At 37.9% G+C, this 17,077-nt stretch overlaps 1 protein-coding gene and 1 pseudogene across 1 annotated transcript; both read left to right on the top strand.

The window, feature by feature from the left end:
- The first annotated feature begins 580 nt into the window (after positions 1-580).
- LOC117012286 (EF-hand calcium-binding domain-containing protein 1-like) lies at positions 581-16,958 on the top strand. The gene is made up of 6 exons (XM_033088364.1): positions 581-639; positions 8,736-8,891; positions 9,971-10,072; positions 12,067-12,218; positions 14,263-14,367; positions 16,642-16,958. The coding sequence occupies exons 1-6, from the start codon at positions 582-584 to the stop codon at positions 16,687-16,689; spliced, it is 621 nt and encodes a 206-aa protein (XP_032944255.1). The 5' UTR covers position 581; the 3' UTR covers positions 16,690-16,958.
- LOC117012285 (U2 small nuclear ribonucleoprotein B''-like) lies at positions 4,007-7,378 on the top strand (annotated as a pseudogene).
- Positions 16,959-17,077: the final 119 nt, after the last annotated feature.

Consider the following 17,077-nt stretch of genomic DNA (forward strand, 5'->3'; position numbering starts at 1 on the left):
TTAGAACAGTTGTTTCTTAGCCAGCTGGGCACAGTTGATCGTATTTTCCTACCATTCAGTCAGTTACAAGTTGGAGGGGTAAAAGTAGGGTTTAACATTCTCTAGAAGCTCCCAGATTGAAGCCTGTTTGCATATCATGAGAAGATACTTGCTTAAAGTTTTCAAAGGACATTTTAGTCTTTGAAGGAACTGTTTATAGCTTAGGAAATGATTTCAATGCTTAAAGATTAAGGTCTTTATACTTTTATTTAGTTATTCTGTTCAAATAGGAGGGAAACATTTTCAGCACTTTAAGTGGTGTTTAGCCCCAAAGAAAAGATAAATGTTGGAATCGCTGTAATATTTCAGATCATAATAATATTAATGAAATCACTGTATTAGTATTGAGTGGTAAAAACCATTGTTGCATATTTTTCCAATTACTTGAGAACCTTCTGTGTGTGGTTTCCGGAATGTTGCCGTGGTCATTGTTGCCGTGTTTGATAAGGCGTAGTGAGCTGTGGATCAGTGGCAGCCCAGGACGCCCAGGCTTGGAGCCAGGCTATCTGAGAAGTCCATAGTGTGTGGAAGCCACAATCGAAATGGACCAGAAGGCTCTAAGGAAACTGGTGGAATCCATCAGTAAAACTGTCAAGAGCTGTAAGTATTGACTAGACGTACAACACTGCCTGAGTATCTTTATTCAAATAGAAATATACTAGTTGGTAGACATACTAGTTGAACATTAACAAGTGCTTTGTAGCCCCCAAAATACAGTTTCTCTATTTCCTATATAATATTTTAGTCATTTAAAAAGATAACAAACGATTATACCAGCATGTAACAAAGTATTTTAATCAAGTGTCCTCAAATATATTTGCGTATGTGGGAAGAAGAGTTTGAGAATTTACATGACATCATGAGTGCTAAAGAATTACCTGCCAACCGAGGACTTACTATAGACTGAAATTTAATGAGATTTCAAAACATAAAGGTTTACTTTGACCAGTTCCCTGAGTTCTCTGGTACCAAATCTACTGAGGCAGATGATTGCTCTTAGATGTTGAAATACCATGGTGCTTTGAACATGGCAAGTGTTTATTAAAACCAATTTAACAATTTTGTGATTCGTAGGCCCAACAGACCTTAAGTAAGAAGTAGTCTTGTGAATTTTGTTTCTCAGGCATGACCACAAGCAATCCTGACTAATAATAATTCTGAGAATCTGTTCTTAGAATTTAAGGAAGTTACTTTTATTTCAGCCATTTTTATAGCCTCATTATTAAGCACTTCCATTTTTCCTTCTGTGACCTCCCTCATTAGAATAGGCCCCACCTTGTCTGGGAATCTCACTGTAGATTAATTCTGTTTTATTCCAGTTCAATTTTAAATTATCTAAGCTCCTCAAACACTTCTAAGGCTAGTTTTCCAATCCCACTGTAGTACAACCCTTAAATCCCACCTGACAGATTTAGCCAGTGTTGAATAGGAAGTACCTTCTGCCATTTGCTGCTTTCTTAACAGAGCCTGAGTTTTACAACATTCAGAAGGAAATTTTGCATACTTTAAAAAAAATCGAACTCTTGTCCCCATCCTAAATTGTTTTTAGCAGTGTCTGCTATAATTGTTTGAAAAAAGGAATGAATGAAGACTCCTTTTTCCAAAGCTTTGACACTTACAATTCTTAAATTGTGATCCAAAGTTCAGAACCTTAGTGCTTAAACATAGCTATTCACCAGTGTAACGACATTACTGTTTTACACTCAGGTTGCTTAACAGCTGGTGTTTATTGAGCTCTTCATTAGCAAGACACTACTAAATGGTTTATGTTCATCATGTTTAACTCAGAACAAGCCCAATGAGGTAGGTGATATTTCCACATTTTCAGATGAGGAAACCAAGTCTTAGATTAAGTTGCTCGTTACAGTTAGTGAACGTTTCTGGTGGAGGCAGAGCTAGAACTCAGTCTGATGCCAGACTGAGTCATCTGGCATCTTTATTCACGCTGCCATTTCTATGACGTTCATCTTTATTTCTTGAATTAACTCTACTCATTAGCATTGTAGACCCTCATGGTCATCTGCATAGTGCTGACCCATAGTGCACCATGAAAAGTTGTTGAATTCACCTCAGTTCTTGGGCCCTTCCATTTGAGACAGGATAGACACTGGTCCTTCATGGGCAGGAGTGGGGAGACTTAACAGCTAATGCTGCCTTGGCCTACTCAGGACCAACTGTTGGTGTACAAAGTTCTAATTGTCCCACGGAGCTGAAGCTTGAAGGGTTCTTCCTGGGCTTTGCTTTAGAGGTTCGGAAAGAGCCTTCCTAATCTGCTCAGCCCTCGTGTCACATGGCCTCTTCAGTCCAAACCGCAGTCACTGCAGGACTTTCTCAGATCCTCAGCTATGTACTTCGTTACCTCACAAAGGAAGGTTCATTACCTTACCAAGCAGTTGTTCCCATTTCTTTTCCAGACAGATCTAGAATATTTTATACTCTAGAGCTAATAGAACTTCTACCTATTGATTTTCATACTGCTCTCTAGAGCTGTGTAGTAACCAATATGCTAACCACTAGCTATATACGGCTGTTTGAATGTAAATAAAAAATTTTAAATCCAGTGTGGATCACACTAGCTGCTTTTCAGGGCTCAGTAACTACATGTGGGTTGTGGCTACCAAATTGGACAGCACGGATATAGAACATTTCCATCATCTCAACGCTATGTTGAACAATGCTGCTCTAGAATCACACAAGTCTTATTCCCTTTCCCAAACAATAGCCCTTTAATGTAGTGGGGGAGGCAGATAAATTGCTTCTGGGTGAAAGAAATGGCTTTAGAGATGTGCAACCTATGTGTTCTCATAGGGTTCCATGCTTAGTTTAATGTTCTGCTAACACTGACTTGAAATTCGTTTTTTTGAACAAGGGACCTGCATTTTTATTCTGTATTAAGAATAAATTCTGTGGTCTGTCCTGGCTATGTCCGTCTTATTGTGTGGTAGGAATATCTCCACCCTCAGAATCACCTACAGGATTGTATTATAAATGTAGATTCTCTGGAAGTGGGGCCAAGCACCCAGATTGTTCACTCCATGCATTGTTAGACACTCAAGTTTGAGGATTCCTGATCAAAATGGTCTTTTTCCAGGTGAAAATTCAATGTGTCAGCCAATATTAATCTCAGCTTGATTGACAGTGAATTGGGAATTGACCCAGTTTTAACAAACTTTTTTAAAGCTAAGTGAAGAATTTACACACGATTTTTAATAACTTCATGTTGTTTGATTCAACTGATCGTTTTGGCATCTACTGTGTTTCCCCGAAAATAAGACCTAGCCGGCCAATCAGCTGTAATGCGTCTTTTGGAGCAAAAATTAATATAAGACCTGGTCTTATTTCACCCGGTATAATATAATTAATATAATACCAGGTCTTACATTAATTTTTGCTCCAAAAGATGCATTGGAGCTGATTGTCCAGCTAGGTCTTATTTTCGGGGAAACACGGTAGATACTACTTCGTTTGGATCCTCACTCCTCTAGCATATTCCTTAACCTCCAATTTTCAAGTGGTTGGTGATAATTTAGCAAACATTTGGGAGCCTACCATTGCGCTCTGTAGTCACTACTTGATACTGAGTAGATACTAACGTAAGAATAATAAGAGATTTTGTCAAATGCCTTGTTGAAGTTGAAATACTTGTGGACTGCATTTCTCTGATCCATTCCTACCAGAGGAGGAAATAAGTTCAATCTGGTACGATTTGCCCTTGTGAATTCATGAGCCCCTCCTTCCTAAGTGTTCATGAATTTTTAATACAATCGAACATCTCTTCTAGCACTTAGCCCTGGACCACCCACAGGCTCTCTAGTCCAATATTTGGCTTCCACTCTATTTATGAGACGTAACATGGGCCAATATGTGTGCATGCATAGGTTAGTGTACATATTTCCTACCTCTGTCTGCTGAGAGGGCCTAGAAATACTAACCCCCAGGAGTGAAAGGCATGCCCAGTACCTAGACCTTGGTTTCAAAATAGCAGTCTCCAATAAGAAAAGATACTTTGACGAAGTAGGTGAACAAAGTCAAGGAAAAACCTACACGTCTGTGTGTTTCTCTTTTATTCTGACATTTCTGCCACACTCACACTTAAGACATTTTTGTTCACCAACTAGGGAGGGTTTTCCCAACAAGCAGTTCTCTGACACCAGCTGAGTGTCCACAATTTAACTCAATTCTGACACTACCTGGAGATAGAATGTGATCCCATAGATGAAGCTGCCGCCCAGACATTGAGCTCCAAATCCTAGAATTTCCTGGGTGATAGGACTTTTTTTTGTTCTAATGAGGTGACTGTTGTTGGCTCCTGGATGGGGACTGGTCAACAGAAAGACTAAGTTATGATTAAAAAGTTGGGACTTCCAGCCGCACTGGAAATTGTGTTAACAATCTATCATGCCTATGTGATGGTCTCCACAAAAGCCCTCAGTATCTGGGTTGGTGAAGGCAAAGGTGCTGGGAGAGAGCATGGAAGCGCCACATCCTTCCCCACATAGCTTGCCCAATGCATCTCTTCCATCTGGCTGTTCCTAATTATATCCATTTATTATAATTAATTGCTAATTTAGTTTACGCTGTTTCCCTGAGTTCTGTGAGCTACTCTAACAAATTAATTGAACTCAAGGTATCATGGGGACCTCAAATTTATAGCCAGTTGATCAGAACCTGTGACACCTGGACTTGTGACTGGCTCCATATGGACATGAATAAGTAAATGGAAAATCTTAAAGAAGAATTCCAAAAACTAGGATAGATAATCCTTCCCAAGAAGTGGAGCTTAAAATAGTGTGAAAAGGGGAGTAGTAACTGCAATGGAGAAACCAATACACTGTAGCTTAACCAAGAAAGGAGTCGAGGTTATAAGCAATAATATTCATGTTAACATCAGCTGTGCCCTGGTGTGTGATGATAAGAATAGCACTCCCTGGCGTTTTCCCCAGAACCATAGTCTCATCATGAGAAAAATTAGACCAAGTTAAATTAAGGAACACTGCAGAATAGCTGTCAAGTTCATGAAAAGCAAGGAAAGACTGAGAACTATCACAGATTGGAGGAAATACGGCAACCAAATAGATCCTAGAACAACAAAAGGACATTTTGTTTACCAGTAAGAAAATGGGTAAAAATCTAGTGAATAATGTGCCAATGTTAGTGTGTTCATTTTGACAAATGTGAAATGGTTATGTAAGATGTTAACATTAGGAAGAAACTGGAGTATGGGAACTCAACTATTGCATCTCTTTTGTAAATCTAAAATTATTCCAAACTAAAAAGTTTAATGACATGGCATTTCAACACCATTCTCACTACCCACGATTTCTCAAATACCACAGTGGTTCCTTTGACGACCTGTGTAAGGTCTTTCGATACAATGAAAGGTGAGCCGCATGGATAAACTCAGAAAAAGTCACCTGCTGAATAAAGTTTGTGTCTAGAATCTGATTGCTTTGTTGGAAGATTTGTCAGGATTCCACCCAGAGCAGCTCCTGTCTCCAAACCTCGCTTTCTTCAGGGATGCCTTCTCACAGTACGGTTGGTACTAACCGTTCCACTCCAGTAATACTCCATCGGCATTGAGCAGCGCTACTCAGACAAGCATTAATATACTGTGCCCTCCATACAGTGTGTCCACGTCTGAGCTTCCGTTTTCTTCATATTCCAAAGAAGTCTCCAAGTTTTTGTCCTCAGTGCTACTGTCTGTGACCTAATCTTGAAAATTCAGCACACCAGCCTCAGGCTGTTAGAATAGTTTAACCCAAAATATGAATATCAGACCAAATCATACAATTTATATCAACAGTACAAATGACAAAATTAAAAAAGAGATTCCTACATGCCCTATTTTCTGTTTGGCCATGGGGTAGATACGATGGCTTTAAAGACCATGAAGATGAGGGGCCTTTGTTACATTTAAAGAACTGGGCTCATCCACAAGTGTCTTGAGACAGTTACAGATTTCCATTGCATGGTAAACCAGTGTGAATCAAGTATGCAAAAACATTCTGATACACTGAAAATGTGTAACGCTGACAAGAAGAGCCAAAACTGGAATAGACAGCAATGACCAACAAAAGACCTGATCAGGGAGCACCAAATTTAGCTAATATCCAAGGAAATGCAACACCGAATCCTCAGATCCGTGACTACCCTCCAAACTATATTTTATTCCTTAATAATTTACCAGAAGAGACTACTGAGATGATATCATCCATGCTGTTTAATGAGTTCCCTGGTTTCAAGGAAGTACTTACGGTACCTGGGATCTTTAACATCACATTTGCTGAATCTGAAAATGGCCGACAGGCTGGAGCTGCCAGGAACAGTTGTCGTTAAAGGACTTGGTGTTATTTACTGTTTGGTAACTTTTAGTCAGGCAATTTTAATAGTTGGTGGGGGTAAGTGAAAGTGAAATTTTTTTGCAGGTTTTTAAAAAATTACCTAGTTTTCCTTTTGCCTTAGTAAACTATGAAATCTGAAGGCCTTCATTTTGTACAATAAACTTGTATTCTATAAAACCAAAGTCACATCGCCTCATTTTCACTGTACTCTATTGGTTGAAACAGCCATCACAAAAATTTCCCTAGTTCCAAGTGAAGGAGACATAGATCTCCGGAGGGCAAGAATATCAGTCACATTGGAAGAAGAGCATTTGGTGGGGTAGATTGTTTCAACAGTCTGAGAAAATATGACCTGTCACATGAATTCACCATTCATAAGCGTGTTTCAAGAGTGCTCCCAAAGTGATCTTCCTTAAATGCAATCCTTAAATGTAATCCTATTAACTTGCCAAAATATTTCATTAAGCTCCCCATTGTAAAGTCAAAGAATTCTGCCACCTAGCCACACCAAACCATCTGCAGCTCTCAGAACATGCTCCATGCCTTCCAGCTGCCACCTCTGGCTGACGCCTATTCCTTTGGCAGGTCTTAGCTCAAGTGACACCTCTGCCGGACCTTTCTTTATCCCCAGTTGATTATTCCTTTCTTTGGGTCACTGCCAACCACCATCATAGTACCTGGTAATTCTTTATTGCACTTACTTCCTTACCTCTTGACCAAAGTGTCATAACCTTGACAGGAACTGTGGTGTATTCATTGCCTGATTCCTGGGAGGCCCTTGATAAATGCTTAACTGAATGGATAAAAAAGACCTTTGCATCACATTTCAGGGCTTATAGCTACAGTGTGAAGCCTGAGAATCTAATTCAGTTCACAAAATAATATTAGCTACCTTTGTAATTGCTTATTCTTTAGATTTGTCAGCCATTGCCCTAAGAATCAAGTCATTCTGACCACAGTGGAAACCCGACTGTAAACTGCGTATTTTGTGTTGTCATTGATTTCAGTTGGGTAACTTGAAATCATCTCAAAGACAACATCTAAAATAACTATTTCATCCTACCTTCCCCTCACCCACCCCCCACCACACACACAAAAAAAGAGAGAAGGAAGAGAAAAAAATAGTAACCAGCTTTCCCTCTTTTAGTTCTCTCAATCTTTGCATTAATAGAATTAGACGTTTAGAAATTTAAGGAATCTCAGAGATCATCTAGGACAATACCAATTTTTACAGGTGAGGATTCTGAGGCATAAAGATGCTATATGACTTAATCTCTCAGCTATTTAGTCTCTCAGAAATGGAAATAGAACCCAAATACTTAAGTCTAGTACCCATAACCCACAATGTCTAATCCCTTAGTTCTCAGTCCCGATGGTGCATTAGAATCACCTGTGTACTTCTTTAAAAAAAGACAGTCAGTTTGCTAAGTCTGGAGTGAGATCCAAATATGTGAGTATTAAAAAAGTTTTGGTTTGAAAATCAGTCACCAAGTCCTACTGATTTTTTTGCAGTATCTCCGGCTCCCTCCCCACTCTGTAACCTCATTTCCACCCCCTTACCCAATCGCTCTAAGCCTGGGTTTTATACTTCATTTTCCCCTTCAGTACAACTTGACCAGATGAATTTTCCTAAATCACTTCTCGACCCTCAAGGCATAGAATAATCAACCCAACTCTAGTTTAAAGCTCATTCCTGGGCCCACCGTTAGCAATTCTGACTTATTAGGTCAGGGGCAAGGCCTGGCAATTTGCACGTTTAACAAGAAATGGAGAGGGTGTTGATTCTCATACCCGTGGTCCAAAGATGACACCCTGAGAACTACTGCTCCAGGGAAATAAATGTTAATCCTCTGGGCATATAAGGCCCTCTACCATCAGCCCATCCGCTTCTCTCTTCTTTTTCACTTCTTCCCACTTGCTGGCTCCCAATAAGGCATGTTCAACTTCAACCCCCGTTCTACCTCTTTATTCATGTTGTTCCCTCTCCCTGGAATTCTCCACTTTTTTACCACGCCCAACTCATTCCTTCCTATGCATCCTTCAAGACCCTGTTCAAAGTCTACTCCCATGAAAATGGCTCAATTCCTCTTTCCCATATTGATTTCTCTTCACATGTCTACAGTGGTGAGCATCTTATGCAATTTATCATTTATACCCTGTCTTAAGAGACTTCTGAGTGAGACCCATTTTAATGGTGTAAGCTCTTAAGGAACAAGGCCATGTCATACTTTTAAAAAAAATTCACTAGGGCATCCAGCATCATAGGAAAAATACAGCTTTTTAGTAAAATACTTTAAATTAGGTTGGAGAATTCAATGATTAAATCTTAGTGGTATTTGTATTCTTGTTTTATGGTCAAAAAAAGTGAAGTAGAGTGTCTCATAAGACTTTTTCACAGCTTGGTGGAAAGAGATGACGTAAGACTTCATAATAATGTACTAGATCGCAACACATTTCGAGCAACCCTGCACAACTTATTTGGAATGACTGATGATATGCTAATGAAGAGGGGTAAGAAGTCATGAGAAACTGAAGTAGGTTAAGCTGAGATGGCAAATATATATATATGGGATATATATATATATATATATATATATATATATATATATATATATATATTTACATATATATTACTATATTGCAAATGTTATATATTCAGTTTCCACCAAAAACTGATGTTTTTAATGCCAAACCAGAAAGACATAATTCTGGTAGCACTGCCAATATAAAAGAGTAGTTGATTTGATTGTGAGGATGGTTTTTAATATAAACTCACTCAGGATGTCTTATAACTGGTATCACTTTGAGAGATAACCAGTAATGAACTAAAAGTAGTGTTTGTTTTTTAAGATAAGCATGAAGCTTTTAATCATGACATCTTTGGATTCATATGCTATGGACATGTAAATTATTAAATGACTTCTTTTTCCTCATGAAAAATGAAGACTGTATCAGTACAAAAAATGATAATTACTCTTTATACCAAAAAAAAATCAAAGAAAAGGTCATTTAAAATAGGAAGTTATTTAATGTGATCCAGTCATTTTCATTAACATATTTTTAGTGTTCAATTTGGTAAGTTTTGGTATATATGTATACCCTTTAAATCATAACCATAATCAAAATAACTAGTATATCCACCACCCCCAAAAGAGTCAATAATATTTTATTTTCTATAGGATAATACTAAGATTTCACTGGTAATGTAAAAATAATGTGTTATTCTAGTAATTTATCTTTAGGTACTAAAAAAACTCTTTAGAACAGGATTTTGCCACTCTTTTTAGAATAAAAGTTATCGCATTGATTGGCTCCACTGTTGGACTTCTTGGCTCATAGTAATTGTACAAAAACATCACAAATGAAGCTCATCATTGATCATGGAGGAGAATGACTCTTCTTTCTATTAAAATCTGGGGGGAACATATTTCCAGTAATTTTCACTCTTTCAAGAAAGATTGTGCCAAAACTCATTTTCCCCCTCAATTTGGGAGAAAAAAAATTTTTAATCTATTTATACATACTTGTACATACTCTTGAATTATAAAATATCTGTAAGGTATAACACACGTACATGTTCTTTTTTTCAGTATTTTTTGCATTTGACAAAAACGATAACTGCATGAATGTAAAAGAGTGGATTAAAGGATTATCAGTGTTTCTTCGAGGGACTTTTGAAGAAAAGCTGAAGTGTAAGATTTCTATATGGGATTACTGGCTTAGTAATATATATTATCAATTTTGTATTTAGTGAATGCTTAAATATTTGTTAAAGATGTAAAATTAGTGTTCTCTATAGCAACTTTGCAAAAATAGTTCAATAGCTTTTATAAAAACAAAAAACAACAACAACAAAAAAACAGATGAAATGGATGGTCTATTGTATAGAAGAGTTCCTAGTCCCAGATCCCCAAACACTTCATTCACTCGTTCTGTGGCATCCAAATGTTACTAGGATAGGTCTTTGGCTTACGGGCCAGGCTAGGAACAGAAACTAAGGGTTAGGGCTTATGCCAACTTTGATCCGCTGGCAAGGCTGAGGTTTCTGAGGCTGCCTCTGGGCTCAGCAGGAAATGGGCCTTGATACGGAACCATGCCATGGGTCACATTCAGTCCACTTGTCTTTTCATCAAAGAAAATGTTAGGAATTGACACACACATTAACTACCAGATAGCAATGCTCTAGTGGTAAAGTTAGTGTAGATGAGTGAAAAGAGGGGAAAAGGCTAAGGATAATGAAAGCCCAAAGGGAGGAGGGTGACAAACACGCTTCCTACAAGAAAGGAACTTTAGGAATTCCAAAGACAAAAGTCTCCCAGTTCACAATTTTTCCTAGAAATAACTCTGGCCTTACCTCACCTGTACTGATGTACATTTCCTGTGTTTTATACTTCTGATGCCAGGATTTGGGATGCGAAACCCTGGAAAAAGAATAGGAACAATTTTAAGTAGTTTTCAAAGAAACAAATTGCTTAAAGTCAAATTACTTAAGAGAAGATTTCAAGTATGTTCTGAGTAAGCAAATTTTTATCCCGTTTTGTCCTTCCACTTGAATTTGGATTTGGGGAAAGAAGATCACTAAATTAAACACACATTTAAAAAAATGATAGCAACATTGTAAAAAATCACCAACTTTCTCTGACATTTATGCTCTTTTCTTTGTTTTGTGGTTTGTTTCTTCTTTTCTCCAGTCTAATGTTTCACAGGATAACATTTAAATATAGTTGCTACTTAAGCTTTTTGCAACATTCTTATACAAAAGTCTCACTGAAAAGTGAAAAGCTGTTTCTTAGATGCAAATTCTTGTAGTAATACTGATACATGGTGAAAATGGTTGAGACGTTGAAAGTAGCTGTATGTGCTGGAATAGCACACTATCAACTTTTCCTCCTCCAAAGCCCACTTCCTAAAATGTTTCATATACATTTCAAGAAGTATTAATTTGGGGAAAATACTCCTTCTACTACGGTTGTGTTGCAAACTCATATGTATGCTACAGATTGGAGGAACTCAACAAGAAGACACAGCTAATCTGATACTCTGGAGTTTTATACATGGTTCTATTACTTTTGCTAAAACATTTAACTGGATTACAAACTTCACATTAGCTCTTTCATTGCTGTATTCCTAGGACCTGACTAAGTCGTTTGGGGGATGAATGAGTAAACTGAGGTAATGCTTACACTGTGAGAGGAAGTCACTCCAGGGAGAAAGTGATCATTTTGGATAGTGCAGACCAGCAGGCCTCAAGGAGGTGACAGACTCACTATCCAAATATACGGGAAAATATTATTTGTTAGTGACATAGTAATGTGTGTACTTAGTTTTTGTACTCTATAGAAGAAGAGTCAATACTGAGATATGTACACTCACTTGTGTGTACATATGTATTATATAATCAAAGGTTTATATTTATCTCCTGTATTGTAGCTTCATAACATTTTTAAACCCTCAATTTCAAACTCCAGAAATTATGAGTCTTTCTTTTCACATTACAAGGGGTATTTAATCTTGTGGACAAAAATATAATAAAGGGTGATTTATTTATCTATCATATAGATCAACAATTGTAGGTTATACAAATTGTTTTTATCCTTTTTATTATATATTGAAATAACTAAGGAGAAGACTAAGGACATTTTAACTGTTCTTATCCAAATCTTTAAACTTCTTATGCTTTGAAAAGTCTGTTTTAAAGTTTATTATTTGAACAGTGATGGTTACATTTCTCGAGAGGAAATATTTGACATGTTGAAGAACAGTCTACACCAACAGTCATCTGAAAAAGAAACTGATGGAGGAATAGAAGAGTTGGTAGAGAAAATGCTGAAGAAAATGGTAAGAATGAAAAACTGTAATTCATTAAATCCAATCAAGTGGATGATGGATAAAGATAAAGATATGATTTATTTCCCTCCATAATAAATGTAACCTTTATGAGGGCAAGAATTTTTGTTCTCTGCTCTATTCATTGCCTAGAACAGTGCCTGGCTGATAGTGGGTGCTCAATAAATATTTATGGAATTGAATTGGGTGATTAACTGAATCACTATACAAAATGAATGTATATTTTTAAATATTTTAATAGAAATAAAACCTCATTAATTACACAGATGCATTTCATGTAAAATTGGATGCTATTCCACTCTGTCTTTATGACTTTAGCTCCCCAATTCATCTAAACACTCATTATAATAAAATAACATAATAAAAATAGTTCCTTATAGAGTGCTTACTATATACGAGGCCCTTCACAGAACCTTAATATATGAACTCATTTTATCTTCAAAACAGCCCTATGAAGTAGAAATTATTGTCTCTATTTTGCAAATGAGAAAACTAAAGTACAAATAGGTTTACTCACAGTCACACTAGAAAATGGGGTGCAGAATTCACCTTTCAATGAAACCAATAATACCTCTTTATTATGGAAATAGTGATTTCTCTCCTTTACTTACTATGACCCTAAGCTGGATACCAGTGAAGATTTGTGATCATAAGGTAGCCCGGTTCTGGCTCACCTCCATTACTCTGGAGTTCAAGAAAGAAAAACATGGGGGCTGCCACGTCTCAAATTTAGCTAACACAAACTCCAGAGTGTCCTCTTCCACTAGGAATATTCTCACGGCTCCACTAGGGCTGAGGGTAGACTTCTCGAGAGACAGTATGTTCCCCAGTACCAAACCCACCCCCTTCCTTTTTGAAAGGAAATGTTATGTAGTGAACCTTTTTCTGACAATTATTCAAATCTTTCTCTAGATGAGACTTTCAGCAACCCTGATTTAGTTATGCCCAGAAGTGGAAAAAAAACACAAGAATCCATCACATCAAAACCAAATTCAATGAAGCAGTTACAGGCATTCATAACCTACATGGTGCTTCCCCTATGATTTACTTAATGATCCAGTCATGAATGCTCCACTCCGGGCAGGTCTGTCTCTTCCTGACTTACACTCCTGCTGTCATAACTCAGGCTGTCAATTCTTCTGCATTTCCTCCCCACACCTCTCCACCTACCTGGATCCCAACTGGCTTTAAAGGACGAGCGGTGGTCGGGTCCATCTTGAACTGTTAATGCGCTAACTCCCAGTGCCTTGCTCCTTAACTGAGCAACTTTAATTTTGTCCTTTTTACACGATGGGCCCCTGACTAAGACATCCTTTGAGGAACAAGTTCTACTACTCAAAAGTAAGCTTGAGAATCTTTGCCCAATGCAATTATCACAAAATTAGTAATAAAATATTGGGTTTCCTCTAATTTTTTTGTCTTATTTACCTATTTATAGTATGAGTCCTTTAAGGAACAGGGCTACATTTTATGTAAGGTAACTCCCGTCTGAGTCTACTTGGGCTGCAATAACAAATTACTATAGACTGGGTGACTTAAACGACATGGATTTATTTCTCACAGTCTGGAGACTGGGAAGTCCAAGATCAAGGTGCCAGCTGATTCACTTCCATGATGAGGGCTCCCTTCCTGGCTTGCAGGCAGCAACCTCCTCAATATGTCCTCACGTGGCAGAGAGAGGGAGGTCTGATGTATCTCTACTTACAAGGACACTAATTACGTTATGAAGGCCCTACCTTCATAACTTCATCTAAACTTGTCTCCCCGAGGCTCCACTTCCAAATATCACCATTGGGGGTTAGACCTTTAACAGAATTTGGGGTTGGGAGGCATATTCAGTCTATAATACCAGGTATGCCTACTCAACTAATAGGAATAAAGTAAGTGGCCTCCTTAAATAAATACCCTTTGATTAAGTAGTGCCTACAGAAGTGTCAACTTCTTTTTACTTGATCAAACCTTTTATTCTAGATAATTTTCCATGCAAAATTTAAAACTACTCAACAATTTATGAAGAAATCATCTTCCTCTCTAGGATTATGACAACGATGGCAAGATATCTTTTGCAGTCTTTGAAAAAGCAGTGAAAGAAGAAACTCTTTTGTTGGAGGTGTTTGGACAATGTTTACCAGAAGCAAAGGTACAGTGCCAACAGCCCAAATTGGTTGAGAAAACATTTTAAAGGATCAGAAAGTAACACCTAATAGACACTCACCTCTGTAGGGCTTCAGCCGACTGCTAAATTTAGGGCTGAGCCCGTCCTAGTGTTTCAGGATGCAAGACAGTAGACCAAGTAATTAATATCCAACAGACTCTTTTGAGCTTGTAACTTCAACTATACACAATTCCTGTATGCTAATATTTAAAAAACAAACAAACAAAAAAACCCAGGGTGTACCGGTAATTGGTTTGCTGAAGGGATAGAACAGTGAATAAAAGGGTGGATCCAACAAGTACCAACTATAAGCTGCCAGGAGAAAACTTGATCTATTTCAGCCCAAATGTTGTCAAACAGTGAGAATAAAGTTTTAACAATTTTGGACACATGTGTAGTACTTTATAGTATTTTATTTGTGGTTATAAAGATTTTCATGTATGAATTTGACAAGTTTTCTGAGCTAGTAGAGCCAGCCGAATAATTGATTTGACTCATTAATATTTCCGTTCTTAATCCTTTGATTAACTGCTTTGGAAACATGATATATGAAGAAACTTTTCATTCTCTGTAGTAATTTAGATGATTTTGTGAACGGACTTGCATGTTAAGCTTTCCTTAGCCATCTCAGCTTGTCTCTCTTAACTTGTACCACTGTAGTTTATTCCCACACTTTCATTCTGCTGGAAATGTGTGGTAAAAAGCAATGTGTGAAAGACAGACTTCTGGCTTTAAGAGACTGATAGGTGAAACTATAGAATAATGGACTCGATGGAACACCAACAGTTCTTCAGCTGCTCCCAGTTCATCTATAGCCCAGTTGCCTAGAGCCTTGCTACTCAAAATGTAGTCTGCGCACCAGCAATGGTGTCACCTAGGAACTTCTGAGAAAGGCAGAGTCTCAGGCCCCACCCCAAACCAACTGAATCAGAACCTTTTTTTTTTTGTTTTTTGTTTTTGGTGCCTGACACAACAAAGGTTTATTTCTCGCTCATGGTCAAATATGTTGGCGGGGATGGGGCGGCGTGCTGGCCTCCAGTCACAGAGCAGATCTGGAATCCATTCAAGTGCAGCTCCTCCCTTTAGGGCATTTTTTTTTTTTTAATTGCGGTAAAATACACCTAACATAAAATTAACCCTTCTAACCAATTTTGAGTATTCAGTCCAGTACTGTTAAGTATATCACACTGTTGGTTGTGCAACCAATTTCCAGAACTCTTCTCATCTTTCAAAACTGAAACTCTATAGTTGTTAAACAACTCCCCATTCCCGCCACTGGCCAGCCCCTGGCCACCACCATCGGAAATACAGTAAGACTCTGAGGTTGAGGTACATAGCACCGTAAAGTCTAAGGAGCCTTATGTACTTAGCAATTTATTCTTTCCAATTTTGTGCTCTAATGTATTTTTTACCTGAGAGTTTGGCAAAAAAAATATGTATCATTACCTCACAAGGAACTACAGTCAAACCCCTTGCCTGCAGCTTCTTTTAATACCATCCACCAGTTAGTGCTGTCCTAACAAGTTTGGATCAGTAAGGCATAACTGAAGGTGAACGTTTTGTGTGTTTTTTAATTTTTATTGGGGAACAGTGTGTTTCTCCAGGGCCCATCAACTCCAAGTCGTTGTCCTTCAATCTAGTAGTGGAGGAGGGCGCAGCTCAGCTCCAAGTCCAGTCGCCGTTTTCAAATCTTTAGTTGCAGGGGGCGCAGCCCACCATCCCATGTGGGTATTGACCTGACAACCCTATTGTTCAGAGCTCGTGCTCTAGCTGAGCCATCCGGCTGCCCCTCCGGCAGCTCAGTGGCAGCTTGTCATCTTCAATCTAGTTGTGGAGGGCGCAGCAAACTGGCCCATGTGGGAATCGAACCCTCAACACTGTTGTTCAGAGCTCACATTCTAACCAACTGAGCCTCCCGGCCGCCCCAAAGGTGAACTTTTTGAACTGTTCAAATTCAGTCCATTAGGCTAGAGGCCCTTGAGGATAGGGAGAAAACAAATACATACACCATTTGGTATGAGCCTTCATATTTTTATCAGTAAAAATATGTAAACATCTTGGACATACTTGGATTTCCAACTATGTGGTCCACTGACAAAAAAAAAAATGTGGATGTGCTGAAAGCGGTAGAAGTATAGTATTTACAAATACTGATTTGTTTCTGCTATGGATCAAGTGAATTCTTCTTAGAACTTAACTATAGCAAGTAAACGACTAATTTCAGCTTTGTTCTAATAGTTTAACTTTTTTACTTTGCAGATTTGTCTTGATTTTGAAGCCCTGGCATTCACACATCCTGACTTTTAGTTTTTGAATGTAAATCACTTAGTAGTTGTATTAAAATAAAAACAGATACTTGTTGTCTATCTTTATTGTAAAGTTTCTGTATTTGCTTCAATTAATTCACATCGTTATTGCAGTGTGAGAAGTAATGTTATAAGAACAGTTTCTGTAATAGTAAGCGTGGATCAAAATAACATCTATAATAAGTAATGACAAACTAATATTATTTTATTTATAAGTTAGCTAACAATCTTGGATCTGTGGCAAATACTGATTCAGCCATTCCCAATTCTCTTTTCTCTTGCTTCCTCAACCATAGATGTTGCAAACCTAAAATATTCACCAGTCCAGACTCCTTAGTTAGGAACAGCCACTGGCCCAGTTCTACCCAATAAGATATAACCGAAGTCAT

Source organism: Rhinolophus ferrumequinum, chromosome 20 (genome assembly GCF_004115265.2).
Source record: "Rhinolophus ferrumequinum isolate MPI-CBG mRhiFer1 chromosome 20, mRhiFer1_v1.p, whole genome shotgun sequence".
Classification (NCBI taxonomy): Eukaryota; Metazoa; Chordata; class Mammalia; order Chiroptera; family Rhinolophidae; genus Rhinolophus; species Rhinolophus ferrumequinum.

Excerpts from the sequence above, each read along its gene's own strand:
- LOC117012286 (XM_033088364.1), top strand. The coding sequence starts at position 582 with ATGGACCAGAAGGCTCTAAGGAAACTGGTGGAATCCATCAGTAAAACT. Across the intron at positions 640-8,735 it reads CAGTAAAACTGTCAAGAGCT|TCAAAAAAAGTGAAGTAGAG; the intron begins GTAAGTATTGAC and ends CTTGTTTTATGG. Across the intron at positions 10,073-12,066 it reads TTTTGAAGAAAAGCTGAAGT|TCTGTTTTAAAGTTTATTAT; the intron begins GTAAGATTTCTA and ends TGCTTTGAAAAG.